This window comes from Protopterus annectens, chromosome 9.part0, assembly GCF_019279795.1.
Source record: "Protopterus annectens isolate FY-2018-M chromosome 9.part0, PAN1.0, whole genome shotgun sequence".
NCBI lineage: Eukaryota > Metazoa > Chordata > Ceratodontiformes > Protopteridae > Protopterus > Protopterus annectens.
This window is the reverse complement of record NC_056743.1, coordinates 259,632,567-259,651,598: the sequence shown is the minus strand read 5'-3', so window position 1 is coordinate 259,651,598 and position 19,032 is coordinate 259,632,567. Positions and strand designations below refer to the sequence as shown.

Below are 19,032 nucleotides of genomic sequence, written 5' to 3'. Positions count from 1 at the left end.
CACGTGGGAGTCGGAGGCGGCCTGTGGCTCTGAGGTAGCGGGTGTCAGGGGCTGCGAAAGCACCTCACTGAGAACTGGCGAGCCGGCGACTGGCCTAGAAGAGGCTTCGTCGTCAGTTTTGGACCATGGATGCCTGTCCCTTTTCTTTGTTCTTGTGTTTTTATGAACTCCGGTCGTTGGCTATTTCAACGGCATTACATAGTTAAACCTTTGGCCAAAGTAATGAAATGCAAAATCGTACTGACGCTTAATAGTGCGTTGGTTAAATCTAGCACAAAACCGACAACTAGTAACATCGTGGTCAGGGCCTAGGCAAGGAATACAGTAAGAATAAAATCCTTATGAGGTATTTGCTTTCCACAAGAAATACAATTGTTAACTTTTACTGACATCGGTCTGGAGCAAGAAAAAGTTTCCCCAACAGGGTACTTAGCTTTATTGAAGACTTCGGATCTGAAATTCAATTTCGAAAATCTCAGGAGTCGGCCAACGGCACTTGCGAACTGCTTTTGCTTCAGGAACCACGCGGCAAGAAAGACTGAAGAAAATGGCGTCGGCTGCATCTTATATACCCCTGGCGCACTGACGTCAGGGATGAGGTGACAGCAACCGACGCCGGACCAGGACTTTGGAATTCAGGCCTACTGCTGGTAGCCTACCAGCTGTATAACCCAAGTGTAATGACTGCAACAGTGAAACACGATGAACATCTTCAAGTTTATGAATTTTAGAATTCCAAAGACAGAGTTGATGTTTAAAAGAAAATCATAACAACTTTTGTCAATTCTACCGTCCCAAAATTTGTTAAGAAATAAGCTGATCTTGTGATAAGCCACATTAATCATGTACTTAGTAATTATCTCATAAGTTCAGTCATTAAATAAGAATGCAGAAACGTGATTAACATAATCACCATAATTAACTAACCCCCCCACCCCGCCCCCAAAAAAAATCTGGTTTCATTAACTGCAATCTTTACTATTAAACAACTTATCTAAAATTAAATGTTCATTATGTGAAAGGTTAAAAAAACTTCGTACCCTTTTGTGGATGTAAAGACCTAAGGTCACATTCACATATTTTTTCAACAACACTCAAAAGGGAATGTACTAGGGGGTTGCACAAACTTTTCTTTTAATATAAACTACTATCAAAGTTCATAATGTGCTGATACAAAAGTTTAAAATGAACCTTCTAGTTTAACACTGTAGCTCAAGCCTTTGGAAAATAATTCAATAAAGTCAGGGGCAATGACATAATCACTATAAAGATTTTAAAATTGTTACTGATATAAGTGTTTAAACAGTTAACATAATGAATCACTTGAAATTCTTGTTGTGGCATCCCCTTCTTGATTGCTAGCCTTTTCCTCATGCTCTCCTGTTCATTTCATTCCATGACAAACCAGTGTGTGCTGGACAGCTGACTCAAGTGCAGCTGATGTAAAAAAAAAAAAAAAAAATCAGTATCTTCATCACTAGTTCCCGTATTTGCTTCTTAGAAGTCAACATACCAAGTTCCAGAAAGAACAGTTGTGTAAAATCATACCATAACCATAAGATGTCCTTCTCTTCCATGTTGCAGTATTCATACTGTGGTATTTCCAGCACTCAGACGACCCGACATCGGCTCCTATACAAAAGCTTAAGCCTGTCTGCCATAGGTGTGTGGGACGTCATAAACCTTGGAGTATAAATGTGATGTTGACACACACAGACCTCAGAACTTGAAGCCCAGAGAAGAGACTATAAAGCCAAGGAGAAGCAAAAGCAAATGTCCTTGCAGGGCTGCAATGAGTGGCCTGCAGTGAGGGTATACCATAGAGAAGATAGAGGCTATCAGGAGGGTGGGAAGGAATACTGCAGCATGGAAGAGAAGGAATCTATGGTTATGGTAAGATTTTACACAACTATTCTATGCCCTTCTATTCCCATGGTGCAGTATTAAAACTGTGGCAGAGTACCACAGCTAGGAGGAATGCTGGAAAGTGGCCAATGTGGAGGATTCTAGGAATCTTTGCAGGACTGCCCTGGCCCTAGAGACCTGGTCCAGCTTGTAGTGCTTGGTGAAAGTATGGACTATGGACCAGATGACTGCCTCCATGATGGAAGCTGTGTCCAGTCCTTTCATGAAGGCCTCAGAGGCAGCCATGCCTTTGGTTGAATGCACTCAGACTCCTTGAGGCAATGATTTGTGATGATGAAAGTAGCAAAAAAGGATGGATTTTCTGGTCCAGGAGGAAAAAGTTTGTTTGGAGACTGCGTTACTGACAGCCCTGGGATGGAAGGAAATGAACAGTTGGTCAGATTTTCTGAAAGACTTGGTTTTGTCCTCGTAGAATCTCAGTTGCCTATGTACATCTAGGGAATGGAGGATCCTCTCCATGGAGTTAGTAGGAGAGGGGAAGAAGGTCGGTAGATGAATGGACTGGTTTAAGGAAGGCTCATTAACTACTCTGGGCATAAAGGATGGGTTAGTGCACAGGGAAACCCTGTCATTGTGGAAGGTGGTGTAAGGAGGGCAAGTCATCAGGGTCTGTAATTCAGACACTCTTCTAACAGAGGCAATGGCCACTAATAGGATGGTTTTCCATGTGCACATTTGAAGACATCATGTGCTGGCTCAAAAGGGGGAGGGGTACGCTTTTTCTAGTACGAAGTTGAGATCCCAGGGAGGGGGTTTCCTGGTGGTCTGATGTGCAAGACCCCTCTCAGGAAAAGTTTTACACCCAGTCTAGAGAGAAGAGGCGGCTGTAAAGGCAAGCATGCAGAAATGGTTGAGAGATGGACTTTGACAGAAGAGTAAGCTAGCCACTCCTTAATGAGTCCGTAGGTACAGTTCAGGACCAGGGGAGGATCTGCTGGAAATAGGTTCTTGTTTTTCGTAGAATACCATTTCGAGAATCTCTGCCATTTAGGCAAGTAGTTTTTTCTAGTTGTTGGTTATCTGACCTCCCTCAGGACAGAGAGCACGTCTTCTGAGTAGTGTTGTCTAAAAGGGATCAAAAGTTGATCACCCACAGAGTTAGTTGTAGTAAAGACAGTTGTGGGTGTAGGAGGGATCCCTGCTGCTGAGTTAGTAGGTCTACCTGGTGGGGTAATTGGGGTGATTGCCCTTGGCTAGTGAAATCAGAAGGGGGAACCAGTGTTGCCTTGGCCAATAGGGAGTCACCAGCAAGATTTTTGGTTGTTCCTTCTTGATTTGCAGGACGACTCTTTGAATTAGAGGGAAGGGACGGAAGGCATATACGTACATTCCCTGCCATGAAAAACTGAAGGCATCCACTCTCCAAGCTAGTGGTGAGTGGATCCTGCTGCAAAATTTGCTCAGGTGTCTGTTCTGGGGGGAGGCAAACAGATCCAGTTGTGGTGTGCCCCAGTGGTGGACTATGTGTAGGAAGGTATTCCTATGCAACATCCATTCGTGCTGCAGAGATGTGGTTCTGCTGAGCAAGTCCGCTTGCTTGTTTTCCTGAGAGGGGTTGTATGAAGCTTTCAGGAGGAGGTTGTGTTTTGCTGCTATTTCCCAGATTAGCAGGGTAATCCGACACAGCCGGTATGCCTTCATCCCTCCTTGTTTAAGTATCACATGACAGTCGTGTTGTCTGACACAATGTGGAGAATTTCTGGTTGCAGCATGGGAAGGAAAGCTTTTAGAGCTAGGAGGACAGCAGTCATCTCCATGACACTGATGTGCTGTTTATGCAGGGCAGGGGTCCAGCACTGTTGTACTCCGTAGCCCTGCAGGGTTCCTTCCAATCCTAGGTCTGATGCATCTGTGTGCATAGACTGGGAAGTGGGAGGAAGTTGAAGAGGAATTCCCTGGTTGTTGGAAACCTGCTGAATCCACCACTTCAGCTCTAATTTTAGACAGGGCAGAAGGGGGATGAGTTTGTCTAGAGGTTGTTGGCTCTGGGACCAAACAGTCTAAATACCATTGGAATTTCCTCATGCGCTTCCTTGCTAGTGGGAGCATGGGGATGGTTGTAGCCATGAGGCCTATAGTTTGGAGAAACTGTCTTGCAGTTAGATATGATTCTGTCAATAGACTTAGAAAATGGGAGGAGAGGGATTGTACCTTTTCTGGAGGTAAGAAGGATCTCATTAGATCTGTTCTGATTCTGCACCCTAAGAAAACCTTGTCCTTATGTGGGAGGAGAGAGGATTCTTGAGGCCGAGAGTAAAACCCAGGTTGTTTAGAAGGGACATGGTGGTGAATTGGAGATTTTCCCCAAGGGAGGACTGTGATTCTGCCAAAATGAGAACATTGTCCAAGTAAGGGTAGATTTGAATTCCTTTGGTTTTGCAGTGGGCGATGGTAGGGGCCAAGCACTTTGTAAATCCTCTGGGTACCGTGGACAAGCCAAAAGGCAATGCAGTAAATTGAAAATGAGAAAAGGGCCCAGAGAAGCGCATGAATCTCCTGTGGGAGGGGTTGACTGGGATTGTGCAGGTATGCATCCTTTTAGGTCCAGGGTTAACCATGAAAGCTTGAGGTGGAATGAGGGGTAAAAGAGTTTGAAGGGAGAGCATCCTGAAGGAGGGAACCTGTACGAACAGGTTTAAATAAGAGAGGTCCAGGATAGGTCTCCAGGGGCCATTCCTTTTTTGGGACTAAGAAGAGGCAGGAGTAGAAGCCTCGTCCCTCCTGACCTGAGGGAAACAGTTCTATTGTTCCTTGGGACAGTAGTTCCTGAAGGATAGGAGGAAGTAGAGATAGCTGATTTTTGGGAGAGAGGAATTTTATTAGTGTAGTTTTTTCTTTCCAGGAAAGAACGTATCCTTTTTGGATGACAGAAAGAACCCACCGATCTTTAATGATGGTTTTCCAAAAAGGGAGGCATTGGGTAAAGCGGGCAGACAGGGGCACTTGGGCAAGGCAGTCACGCAGAGGAGGATCCCCCTCTATCTGGAAAGGGCTGTTTGTTGAGGGGTTGTGGTTGAGGGGGACTGGGATAAGGTTGTCTCCCTACATGGTCTGGCAAGTAGAGGGGAGAGATGCGGAAGTGGCCCTTCTAACAAAGGATGTTTTGGCTGAGTAGTTCCTGTAATATCTGGGGACTGGAGACACCAGCAAGCGCTTAATGTCCTGCAGTTCCTTGTTTTTTAATGCAAGTTTCTAAACAGTTCTGCAGCATTTTTGCCAAATAGAAGGTTGTTATCCAGAGAAGCATCCATGATCTTGGCTTTAAAATCATCTGGCAGAGGTTGTAGTCTGAGCCAGGAGTATCTGCGCAAGGTGGAAGCAGTGGCAGCAGATCTGTCAACAGCGTCATAGCTCAGCAGATAGTGTCTGGCTACCTGGGTGGCCAATGACAATTTGGAGGAAATATCAGATTTGACTGGACAGTCTGGGGTGGTAGCCAACAAGGTGGAGGCCTGATAGACTAGGTCTAGGGCATACTTCACCATGTGAGTTTGGTAGTTTATTGAAAGCCAGGGTAGAGGAGGTGTATACCTTTCCCCATCCTGTCCATGGTTTTGCTGTCTTTATCGGATGGCAGTAGGGAAGCAGAAGGCAACTGCCTAGATTGTCCGGGGATACTGCAGTAACAGCTGGGTCGGCCAAAGGTGGTTTTATGAGGAAAGTACAGTTTTGTACCTACCATAAATGTAGATGTCCAATAGGTATGCATCTGCTGTCCTTACATATGGGTTGTCCTGCCTCAGGCAGCCCTTCGGTCGGCCAGATTCCAAAGTCTGGGTCCGGCGTCGGCTGATGTCGCCCCTCTCCCGACGTCAGAGCGCCTGGAATATAAAAGCGTCAGCCGACGCCATCTTCCTCAGTTTTTCTTGCCCCAGATGCCAGTTGCCCTCTAAGTATGGCTAAATTTGGAGAGATGGAAAAAAAAATTCCAAACATGCACATCAATAAAAAACAAATACACCATAAAAGATAACCCCAGGTAGCTAAAATGAGGGATATGTACCCATAGTATACCACAGAGGGGTAGGAGGGAGGGAAAACCTGACTGCAGATGCATACCTATCAGACATCTACATTTATGGTAGGTACAAAACTGTACTATGTCCTTCAAGGATGCATCTGCAGTCCTTACATATGGGTAGAATACCATAGCTAAGCTGGGGGAGGTAGGACCTAAGAAAAAGATGGTGTAGCTAATATGCCCTGCAGGACTGCACTAGCAAAGCCTGCTCTGGATCTGGAATATAAGGGCAAGTTGTAATGCTTGGAAAATGTATGCACAGAGCTCCATGTAGCAGCTTCTAAAATGTCCTTTGTAGCCACCCCTCTTAAGAAGGCTGTGGAGGTGGCTGTTGCTCTGGTGGAATGAGGCCTTATGTTAACTGGCACAGCTTTTCCATGAAAGGAGTAACAGAACCGAATGCAATTTCCTATCCATTTTGAAATTGTCTGTTTGGAAATTGCTTTTCCTTGTACACCAGCAGCATATGCTACAAATAGTTGGTCAGTTTTTCTGTAAGTCTTAGTTCTGTCCAAGTAGTAGCGCAACTGTCTGTGGATGTCCAAAGTATGCAGAAGTTTCTCTCCTTTATTTTGTGGATTTGGAAAGAAGGTCGGCAGGTGAATAGCTTGTTTCAGTGAAACCCTGGATACCACCTTTGGCATGAAAGAAGGATTGGTTCTCAAAGAGACTCTGTCCTGATGAAAAATGAGAAATGGCTGAACTGCCATGAGGGCCTGTAATTCAGATACTCTTTCTGCTGAGGTTATGGCCAGAAGGAAGGCAGTCTTCCAAGATAGGAATTGTAGTTCTGAAGATGCTGCTGGTTCAAAGGGAGGGAGAGTTAATTTTTCCAGCATGAAGTTAAGGTCCCATGTAGGCACTGGTGGTTTCCTTGGAGGGTTGATGTTTTTTATCCCTCTTAGAAACTGCCTTAGTAGAGGATGAGAGAATACAGGTGGATCAGTGTTGTACTCTGCTGAAATTGCTGAAGCATGAATCTTTATGGAGGAGTAAGAAAGGCCATTATGGAGCATTTCAGCCAAGTATTCCAAAATATGTGGAATGCTCATGACTGTCGGATCTTGACCCTTTGTGGTGTTCCAGGTACGAAATATTTTCCATTTTGCTGAATATGCTTTTCTTGTGGAAGGCCGTCGGGCTTCCATGATGATATCCTGTACCCTCTTGGATAGCTTATCCTGGCGAGGAGTCAAGGTATTTTCCAGGCTGTCAGCTGTAAGGTTTTGAGGTTGGAGTGCAGAATCTTGCAATTGTGTTGTGTCAGTAGAAGTGGCCATTGTGGTAGAGGCCAAGGTTTTGTGCTTGACCTGCTCCTTAACAGTGGGTACCAGTGTTGTCTTGGCCAATCCAGAGCTATCAGAATTACTTTTGGTTGCTCTGTCCTGATCTTCGGTAAGACCTTGGTCATTAATGGCAGCGGTGGGAATGCATATACTCTTAGAGTTTTCCAGCTGAAGGAGAGGGCGTCCACTTTCCATGCTTGAGGACGGTATGTCCTTGTGCGGAATTTCCTCAGTTGATGGTTGTGGTGGGAGGCAAATAGATCTATGTCCGGCCTTCCCCATGATTGTGTTATCTGGAGAAAGATATCTGGGTGCATCATCCATTCGTGTGGATCCATGATGTTTCTGCTCAGGCTGTCTGCCAGTACATTGTCTTTTCCTGGTTACGAACTGGGAATGGAGCTCTATATTGAGGTTTAGGGAACATTCCCACAGATTCATTGCCAGCCTGCAAAGAGGGTATGAATGGGTACCTCCTTGTTTGTTTATGTACCACATAACTGTGGTATTGTCTGTCTTTATTAACAGGTGACCTTGGTGCAGGAAGTGCTTGAAGGCCTCGATGGAATGTATAACTGCCAGCATTTCCTTTTGGTTGATGTGCAGATGCAACTCTTTTTGTGTCCATTGTCCTTGAATGCATTTGCCCTCCATGTGTGCTCCCTATCCATGGTCTGAGGCATCCGTTGTAATGGTTTGGTTGGTATGTGGTTTGCTGAAAGGCAGGCCCTTGTTTGACTGGCTTGCTTTTGCCCACCACAGGAATTCCTTTTGAAGGCATGGAATGAGGGGGATCAAAGTTTCTAGGCTGTGACTGTGCTGAGACCATAGACTCCTTAGGTACCATTGTAGTTTCCTCATATGCAGCCTTGCTGGTGGAATCAGAAGAATGCAAGATGCCACGAAACCCAGGGCCTGCAGGATCTTTCTTGCAGTAAGCTGGGTTTGTGTTGTCAGATTTCTGAAGTAATCTGGTAATTGTGCTTGTTTTTCTTCTGTGAGAAAAGCCATTTGGGTGTTTGTATCCAGTTTTGCACCCAGGAAAATTATTCGTTGGGATGGAACAAGTCTTGATTTCTGAATGTTGACTGTGTATCCCAAGGCCTGTAGTAGTCGGATGGCATAGTTAAGTGTTTTACCAGTGTTAGCTGGCTGTCTGCTTGTATGAGGCAGTCGTCCAGGTATGGGTATATTTGAATCCCCTGAAGTCTGCAATGTGCAATTACTGATGACAGGCATTTCGTGAATACTCTGGGCACAGTAGATAAGCCAAAAGGCAATGCTGAGAATTGATAATGCTCTGAACCTGCAAGAAATCTGAGGTGTCTTCTGCAACTTTGTCTGATAGGGACATGCGGGTATGCCTCCTTGAGGTCTAGAGTTACCAGCCAAGACCCCTTGCCCAGCATGGGAAGGAGTTGCTGTAAGGTTAGCATTTTGAATTTTGGCACGATGAGGTAAATATTCAGTGCGGACAAGTCCAGAATAGGCCTCCATTGCTTTTCTTTTCTTGGAACAAGGAATAGTCTGGAATAAAATCCTTGGCCTTGTTCTGTGAGAGGAACTCTTTCTATCGCTTTCATTTGTAGTAGTTTGGAAATTTGCTTGAAAGCTTCTGCCCTTTGGTTTGGTGGCACGTTTGGCATGCCTTGTCTTTTTGGTAATGTATAAAAATGGAATCTGTATCCTTTGTCTATTATTTGCAGTATCCATTTGTCCTTTGTAATACTGTGCCAATTTTTTGAGAATAAAGATAGCTTTCCGCCCAAAGGTGCTTCCAATTGAGCCCTGGTTGGCGGGGTCAAAGTCAAGTCATTGAGATGGTCCTTGTGTAGTAGTTGTAGGCCCTGCAGTACCTCTCTGGTGAGGAGGCTGCCATTGACGTCCTCTGTAGGAGCCTCAAGCTTGCCCTCTACCTCTGGCACGTCTGTTTCTGCCTCTTTGAGATCTGTGTCCGGAAAGGACCAATTCTTAGAAGACCAATTTCTGCTGAATCTTGGTGGTTGGACCTGGAGAAAATCTTTGACTGTTTGTACAGATTTAGCCTTTTCCTCAAATTTCTTTAAGACCTCCTGAGCCGTGGAGCCAAATAACTTTTGCTTTTCCAACGGAGCATCTAGAAGCTTTGCTTTAACATGATCTGGCAGTGTTTGTTCCTTCAGCCAAGCATGTCTACGTATGACTGCACCTGTCATTGCTGACCTACATGAAGCTTCCAATGCATCATAACCACACTGCAAGAAATGGTTGCTAACCTGCTGGGAGTTATGTACCAGATCCTGAAGTGCCTTGCGATCTAGGGGTTCAGGTGAAGATAGTTTTTTATGCAATTCATCTAACAAATACTCTTGGTACTGTATCATATGGAATTGACAATTTAATGCCCTCATAGAAAGAGTGGAAGAAGTATACACTTTTTTACCCCATCTCTCTAAAGCCCTGGCCTCCCTTTCAGAAGGAAGTGGATTTTTAGTAGTGGTGGTTGCAACCCCTTTAGGGCCCTGGGAAATAGTTTCTGGGTCCGCAGAGTGGCCCTTGTAAAGGAAATGATGCGAGTCCGGGACCCTGTAGTACCTGTCGGGTTTGACAGGAGCCGGAGGAAGGGAGTCAGGGGAAATGCTAGACACATCATCAATGACATTTAAAACAGGAGGAATAGCCAAAGGTCTATGCTGAGGTAAATGCAAAAAAGTCCTTAATCTCTTCCTGGAATCAGAGAATTCCTGGCCCTGCCATTTGAAATGCTCTCTCATGGAGTGAAGGGTCTCCCCAAAGGACAACTCTTCAGGAGGGGAGGCCGAGGGAATAGATTCCTCTGCATCAGAATCCTCGTAGGCCGTAAAGGCCTCCTCCTGGTAGTCTGATAGTGCAGAGTCATCTGAGGCCTCATCAGAAGACTGGGGATCAGTGTGCTCAACCCTGGGCCTTTTGTCTAGAGGAGGTTGAGAGCCCCTGTCTGGATGTGGCTGAGAGCCCCTAATTAAGGTAATAAGGTCCTCAGCTAAACTTAAAATCTGTGAACCGGTAGTGGATCCCTGAGGAATAGCCTTGGGAGGGAGAGATTTTGGCTGTTTAGCAGCTTTAGCACGTGTAAATGCCTTAATGGACATGGATGCAGGAGGCCTGGCTGTCCCACGTACTGGAGTAGTTTTATCTAGAGAAATGGTGTCGGTTGTTTCCAGAGCACCGGTTTCAGAGGGGAATTCTATGACCAACTCAGAGGTGGCCTCCGGGACCGAGGTAGTCGGTTGTGCGGTTTCGTCGGTCGGAAGCACCAAGGATTCTGTTTCAGCAGATACAGAGACACTCGCGGTAGGCCTAGGCGTGGTTTCGGCCGAAATCACGGTCCACGTGTGTCAGTCCTTGTCTTTCCGTTTTTTGGTTAAATGAGTAGTCGGAAGCTCCGACGGCATCTTGTAACAGTAACTATCCCCAAAAAACTCCTCTGCAAACTCTGACCGATGCCTAAGAGTGCATCTATTGAAGGAGGCACAGGCTGCACAGGCCGAGACGTCGTGGTCTGGGCCTAGGCAGGAGAGGCAGTAAGAGTGGAAATCCTTATGAGGTATTTGTTTCCCACAAGTTAAACAATTATTAACTTTAACCGTTTGAGCTGACATCGGCTGAGGCAAGAAAGAGTCCCCAACGAGGTACTTAGGTTTTTGAAGTCTTCGGTAGCTGAAATTACAGGAGCTGGCCGACCGGCACTTGCGAACTGCTTCTGCTTCGGGCACCGCGTGGCAAGAAAGACTGAGGAAGATGGCGTCAGCTGACACTTTTATATCCCAGGCGCTCTGACGTCGGGAGAGGGGCGACATCAGCCGACGCCGGACCCAGACTTTGGAATCCGGACGACCGAAGGGCTGCCTGAGGCAGGACAACCCATATGCAAGGACTGCAGATGCATCCTTGAAGGACATCTTGTAGTAATCAGGGTCTTTGTAAAACCAATCTGTCCTCTTAGGGGCAGGAGGTTGAGTATCTAGGTTCTTAGAAACCTAAGTGAAGCCATCCAAGAAAGCTGGGAGTACTGGAGGGATGGCTGAAGGTGAAAGGGAGTCAAGCTATAGAAGCTCAAAGCATCTTTTCTGGGTTTCAGAGACTGAAGAAGTATCCCACTTGAAATACTCTTTCATTTTTGAGACAGTCTCCCCAAATGATAAGTCCTCAGGTGGGGAGTTCCCTTCAATAGAGTCCTCTTCAGGTGAGTAATAGTCTATGGGAGATGCAATCTGTGAAACATAGGAGACAGATTCCTCAGAGGAGGAATAAGACTGTTCCGGGTCTTCCTGGGCAACTTTTTGTTGAGTAAATGCTAAAGGCAGGGAGGAGGCAGAAGCCAGCCTAGGACTCACTTCAGGGATGCTGGTGGGAGTAGGGTCAGTAGGCCTAAGAGCCATAAAAGGCTACATCAAGGAGGAAGTGAAAGACTCCCAGTCTGGGGCTGCCAGAGGCGTTGGGCTCAAGTATTTAGCTTTCTGCTTCCTTTTAGAAGGAATGCGCATCTGGGTGGGTAAGTAAACAGAGGCCTGTGCTGGTGTAGGAGAGGTCTTGGTTGGCTGGTCCAGCGATGGTCCCCCCTCGACATCGGTTATGACGTCTGAGTCAACTCTGCTGATGTGCTGTCCATGGGTACTGACACGGCCTCTTCTAGAGGAGCCGTCGGAACCGGACTAATCGGGTGTCCCTCAGCCCCTAGAACTGTAGTCAGCGGGACATCCAAAGGCGGAGCAGCATCTGGAGAAGGCCTGCAAACCTTGGCCTTCTTCTGCGGTTGTTCGGCTTGGGCGGCCAACTCGGGATCCATCCTAAGCGCGAGGTATTTAAGTATATGGTTTTCTAGAAATAGATTTAATGTGGACAGACAGCTGAGTAAAGTCTTGGGTACGTAGGATTGTCAAATCGTGCTCTTTACCTAAGCAAAAGAGACAGCGGTCGTATGAGTCTTTGTGCAGAATCTGGCACCCGCAACTATATTTAATCTTTCTCAGACATTGGCTAGAGAAAAACAACGACAGCAACCAAGCTAAAGCTTAAGAAAGTACGAAAAGGCAAACCCCCCAATGGGGTACTTATCTTTAGATGTCTCTGGATGTAGAAGTGAAGCAGTCAAAGTAATCGTCATCTGCATCTGGAAAGTTCTAGGTCTGTGCGTGCCGACATCACATTTATACTCCAAGGTTTATGGCCCTACGTGAGACATCCCACACACGTACGGCAGCCAGGCTTAAGCTTCGGTATAGGAACCGACATCGGGTCACCTGAGGGCTGGAAATCCCACAGTATGAATACTGCAACATGGGAACAGAAGGACATCCATGATGAGAACAATTAGGTGAATCACCGTTCATAAAACCCTTAAACCTGGGATTGGATACACTTCCTTTTACATGCAGAAGCTAGTGATGAACACAACCCATCCTTGACTTTACTGAACTATTTTCTAAAGGGGTGACTTTTGTTCCAGCATCTTACTTCAGTATTAACAGTCTTAGTAAACTGTGATGTGCACTCAAAAAAATGCCCTGCAAGATAACGCATGTAAATTCCTGAATATCTAGCGTGCAATGCTTCCAAAGTGTGTGTACTGTTGTCCAGCCAGCTGTTTACAGAGGTGAGTAGGTTATGTACACAATGTGAAAGGGGACTGAGGGCAGTAATGATTTTTTAAATAACCTTACAGATTCTAAAATAAACGTGTCACAAGCAAATATAGAATAAGCAATCCTTTCAAAAACCCAGAGTGAAATCCAATAATGTAGTCTAGCTTACATGGGGTGGAAAAATTGCACTGGAAAATGCACTAAATAACTAACTACACACTACATGGGCAAACATCTGAGGCTGTAGAAAAAAAAAAGAAATACTGTACTAAGTCTGCAAAAAAAAAAGACTACCGTGCTGGCTGTTGCCCTGGTGAAGCAGGCTCTGAATACTCCCCCAGTTGTTTTCTTTTTTATTACTTATGTATCAAAGCTTGACACACTGTTCCAGCCAGTTTGACAACTGTTCATCTGGGAAGTATACTACAAATACCTTAAGTTCATGAGTTCACCCTTTCTAATGCTCAGATCCCAAGGCAGTCAAGGAGCACAGATTCCCTGTTAGAACGCTAAAATTTTCTTTCACCTAAACTCTGCAATGTTCTCAGCATCACTTATAGTTAAAGGGAATTTATTCCATAACGAGACATACTGGATCTAAATACAAATTCCAGAGCCCCAGTTACAAGTCTCACAATTAAAATGGAACAAGTCTAGCATGACTGGCTATCCGCTTTAAGTATCATGCAGTTAGGAGCAGCAAAAATCTTTCAGCAGCTTGGAAATGCTCATGAGAGGCCTGCCAGCCTGAATAAAGTTTTGTCTTTTCCCCAGGGGCAGTAAAATTTTTTTCTATAAGAGAATCAAACAATAAGCCAGGTGTAGCTTAGATTCAACTGCATTATATCCAAGCTGCTGCTGCTGTTTCAGAAACTATGATCAGGATATTTTCTCTGGCACATGCAATAACTTAATTATTTAGGAAAAAGCAACAGTCAAGCCACTACGAAAGCAAGTCACTCAGTAAATGTTCTAGGAGCTACATCTATTCAAAACAGTCAGCACACTTTGAATGACAACAAATTCCTTTAATACTATCGACAAGTTCCTGCAAATTTCAACGTGGAGGCTGCCCTGTCCATTTGCATTAAAGTTTTGTCCAGAATTAATAGGTTATCCAATGCAGGAAAAGTATATATTAGCATAACTTTTCAACACTGTCACTAAACCTCTACACATCAGTCCCTAACCCCACTCTAATACAATATGCAGACAACTATACTATAATCTTCTCCTCTGACAACCTCTCCCAGTTCCTCATCCTAACACAAGAATTACTCCACTTCTCTTGAAAGATGACTAACTAGCAACTAACTCCTTTTGAATCCAAAAAAACCAAGCTCCTCCTCTTCTTACTCAAATCTCTCTCATTACAAAACTGCCTTCACTATATCTTCCCTCAGTAACACAATCAAGGTTGAACCCCATACAAAACTACTAGGAGTAAAAATTGATCAACTAAAATTGGATCTACACGTGCAACAATCCATAAAAAAACATGAAACACCAGGCTTGCTTTATAGGAACAAAAAACATTTTCTCTCACAAGAATCCAAACTCTCTCTAGCTCAGGCCTACCTACTACCTAGCCTATTGTATGCTGCCTCAACTCTCACTAACCTACAAACCATCCTTATGTCCAAACTTGAAATTAAATGCAAAAAGACTGCTAGATTTGCTGCAACTCTACCCCATCGCTCACACCATTGCTTATCTTTAAAAAAAACTTCAGTGGCCTGATTTCCAACAACTCCTCCTCCTTCAACTGCAACTAACTTGCACCATCCTAAACAAACCTACCTCTTGCTCAGCTCTCTCAGCCATTACCTCTCTCTGCTCTCCTAATCGCAGTCTTTGTAGCTCTGGCCAGCACCTCCTGGAACTCTATCACCCCCAAAAAAAACTATTAGCAATTTCTATATAGTAACTCTGCTGCCAGCTCTTGGAACAAACTCCCTCTGTCCCTAATAACTATTCCTACTTCAGACTCTAAAAACACTTGAGACCACCTGCTTAACTCTAGGACTTGCTCTTGTCATGACCCTACATAAATTACCTTGCCCTCCCTCAAGCCCCAGACCTATTCCTACTTTAACAGTGCATCCTAGCTTAACTTCTACCTCTAACTAGTGCTCACTTTTTTTTGCTGAATTGTACTATTTTATACTGTATATACCTATCTGGTTGTATAAAAAGATTTATAAAGTCTAGGAAATCAGAATAATGAAGTAATTATTAGTTACATTAGACCCAAACTTGAGTATGGAATAACAATATGGGAACCCTATAAGAAAACAAGCATGAGTAAACTGGAAAGAATTTGTCTCTTCTGGCTTTTCCCGGTTAGGGGTCACCACAGTGGAACTCCGGTCCGCTAATGATTGGCAGTTGATTTTTACGTACCGGCTTGCCAGGCCTGACGCACAACCTTCAACAAAGGTACTCCTATTCACGCATGTCTCCACGCAGAAGACGCTCAATGAAAATATACCATGGGTATCCATGGATGTGAAAATGATAGACTAAAATATCTGAACTTGTACAGTGTCTCTTACAGACATCTAAGAGGAGATCTTATTCAGGTATATGGGGAATTTAGTGACAACAACCTCTGGGAATGTTTGGTGTTAACAAAAGGTACTAGAGTATCATCAGACAACCTATGTAGGAGGTTCTATAAGAATGATAAGTGTACTAACTGGTTCTCTGACAGAGTAGCTGATGCTTTAATGTAATTCTGTAGTTTGTTCCATGCAAGTACTAGTTTAGATATTTTTAAGAACAGCCTGGATACTATTACGGGAACAAGTGTTTTGGTATACTGGCAAGCTAGAAGACCATTAATGCCCATGCCTGAAATATTTGTATGTATGTATCGGCAATTATTCTAAATCATTTGTGTACATCAATGTTAGTATAATTATGTCAACTTTTTAAGCTACATTCACAACACTCTGTATAGTTATTTTAACTATTTAAGTTTCATACATGTAATTTTTAATTATGGAGCTTTTCTCCCTGGTTCTCAGCTGAAAATAGGCTTTTGTTCAGTCGTTCTAACCTCGTCAACAAATGTCAAATAAATAAATACGTCTTTCAGAAAATCTTACTGTTGTCCTGACAGCAAAAGCTAGATCAACCACAGTATATTAGCAGTGGCTTGAGGAAAGAACAAGCTACTAAATACTTAGGAAAACTATGCATGCATAAAAAAGAATGGTACACAACTGTTGGGCCTGCAGGAGATAGGCATGTCCAGTGTACTCTACACACCAGCCAAAAATGTACCTCTTCAGGTAACCTATACACCTTCTTTAGACAGGACTTTACCATGCAGAAGGACATAATGACATAGGGAACAGCTATCCGAAGGTCAGTATGTAGTGATCTTGACCTACCAACATTGCCCTGGGTATAAAATTCTACTGAATTACTCTTCAAACAAGAGTTTTCAGATGGGAATGGTAGATTCCATGTCTGCTGTGCTCATCGATTAAGAGTTAGATGAGAAAAGACAAAATGAGATGCATCAACAATTCATCTTGGATAATTCAAATTCCTGTAACATTATATCATCTTCTCATGTTTCATTGCCTGACAGACAATGGGGAGCTTGCAGACCAAAGGGTTGAAGGATGTGTTCTGGCTTAATAGAGACAGCATGTTTTGTCCTAGACAACAGAATTCCAAACACTCAAAAAGCTGTGGCAAAGACAGATCTCTTAGATAGCCAAAAACATTTAGATAACTTAATGACTTTATAAGAACTGCTTATTTTTCAGTCAAAATACAAGAATTTTTTTAACAATGATATTCAGTGTTAAAGACCAATCTTTCATTAAAACAATCTTGACAGTATTCACAGAAGGACAAGGCTAATACCACAGACACAAATTAAAGTAGACTTGTTATCTTAACATGTGTGGAAATTAAGTAAAGACTGAAATTTCCTAGAGTTGTTAGTTAAACCCTAAAACCCTTCATCAGAATCTGCAGCACTGGGCTCTGTCATGAAAGGAAATTACTTTCACGTACTCAGCACATTTGGAACCTTTTTAACATTTTTGGTCGACGATGAGCTGTGCAGTGGGGGAACAAGTCAGACTGCCTGTACTTCTCCAACATAGATGTGGTGCCACCTCACTTGTTAGAATGAATGCTTGGTTGATTTTTTTGGACTACATTGTCTCAGCTGGCGGTGAAAGTTGAGGGTGTCCCTTTGGCTTCTACAATGATAAAGAATGCAAATGGCTTTTTTTAAGGTTTGCAAGTGGGTTTCAGACACTCTTGTTCAGAAAAAGGCTAACTGTTGTATTCTAGACATCTGTGCACTACATGGTCCTGTCATGCCACTGCTCTTGTCAACAGAAGTATAAAAGTAGTTCTGGCACCTTTGTTTGCTGAAAAGTATAAAACAGTAACAGCACAAAAATATGTGAACTGCTAAAGGTTGGATATCACTTAGTAAACAAGGAAAAAAATCTGCAAAAAATGTTAAGACTTCAAATAATCAGTTTAACGTGAACAGAAGCAGAAAATAACAATGACAGTGAAAAATGCTTCTCCCTTCCCTTGATGGACATTTCTCCATCAATGATAGTTAAAAGATAATTGGATAACTACCTGGAAATAAAGCATCTTCGGGAGGATTGAAGAGATCATTAAAATACAAACTGCTGAGCAAACTATGTGAAGGCCACTTACATGACATCAGCCACGTCCAACACTTAATGAACTACATTCTGCTCTCATGTTACTGTTTCTCTCATTACTTTTCACATAATGCTGCACTGAGCCCTAAAAAGTCATACTGCCTTCTCAGGCTACAATTTCAATGCTTTCAAAACTCATTCATTGGTGGAAGAACTAGTATTGTCCCAAAACATGCAGCAGTTCTAAAAACCATGAGAAAATACTGAGCAGAAAATATTCATTCAATGCATTTGCTTTTTCCATTGTACTTCTTTACTCCTTTGTCTTACTCTGTTAAGCCACATTACCTTTATTCTGTAATGTATCTGCAAAATATTTTTATCTCCCAAATTGCCTCACTTAGCTATCTGAACATTTACCATTCAGTGACATACTAACTAAAAATGTTAAGTAAAAATTAAGCTTTATGACTCAAAAATATTAATAGCAATGTCTTGATCAATTCTGTACCTGCACTGGTACATGGATAAAGTGCCTTTGGTGATGAATATGCATGTGCCACCTTTTTCTGCATCAGTTTTTGCAGAGTGCTTCAGTTTCCTACCCCTTCCTAAAGGTATACTAAGTTTTTAAGTGAAATGGCTATACTGTAAAATGCCCTATGATGTGCAAGGTAGGTGTGTGTGTGTGTGTGTGTGTGTGTGTGTGTGTGTGTGTGTGTGTGTGTGTGTGTGTGTGTGTGTGTGTGTATGTACATTTTGCAACACACTACCATGCTGTCTAGCACTGGTTTCACTATCTTCTGTCTGGTGCTTGCTTGGATATGCTCTGGCTACCTGATAAAACAGGTAAGCGCAAGTGAGTGAAGTAATGAATGAATACTACATTTACAAAAGATTCCTAAGCAATGCAACACCACAATATACTTACAAGGTTGTGATTCCTGAGTTACATTTTTGTTCTGGAGAATGTTTAATGCCAGCGTAGGAGAGAAACTGTTGAACTGGTAGGCAAGCAAGGAAATAAACCGTCGTCTGAAATCTGGCATTAGAGAAAAGAAACAACCATAAAAAATTATTGTGAAAAACTGAAAAGAAAAATTACTTGTATGAAGAAATTAGTGCATTCTTTTCAAGCAAGTAGTCACAGTCACTAAACCATAAAGGAATTTGTTTAACTGGTATACAATGCACTATGAATCTTACTCCTCTTTTTGTTGAGTTTTTTAAAATCTTACTCCTATACTGATGTATAATATGGTAGGCGAAGACAAAAAAACAAATTAAATCCACAGGTTTATGCCATATAATCAAGCTTAACACTGTAGCTCACTGAGAAGCCTGTGAACTATTTTACCCACTTTGTATTTTCCATTCCCCTTCCACTTCTACTTACTACTACTCTGATACTTGACTGGAATGTACCTACCCTATCATGAATGGTACTGGATTACAAACATTCTTTTCCTGTTTTCGTTAAATTTCAAGCTTAAGCTGAAAACACTCAGTATTACAAATTCAGGTCAACTGATAAAAGAAGCCAG

General features: G+C 43.2%; 1 protein-coding gene across 1 annotated transcript in view; it reads right to left on the bottom strand.

Moving 5' to 3' along the window:
* Window positions 1–19,032, bottom strand: part of NAT10 (N-acetyltransferase 10) — a 1,889,152-nt gene that overhangs the window by 374,681 nt on the left and 1,495,439 nt on the right. The window contains exon 23 of the mRNA XM_044082846.1: window positions 18,420–18,530. Coding sequence (XP_043938781.1) covers window positions 18,420–18,530 — 111 coding nt within the window. The remainder of the gene's footprint in view (window positions 1–18,419; window positions 18,531–19,032) is intronic.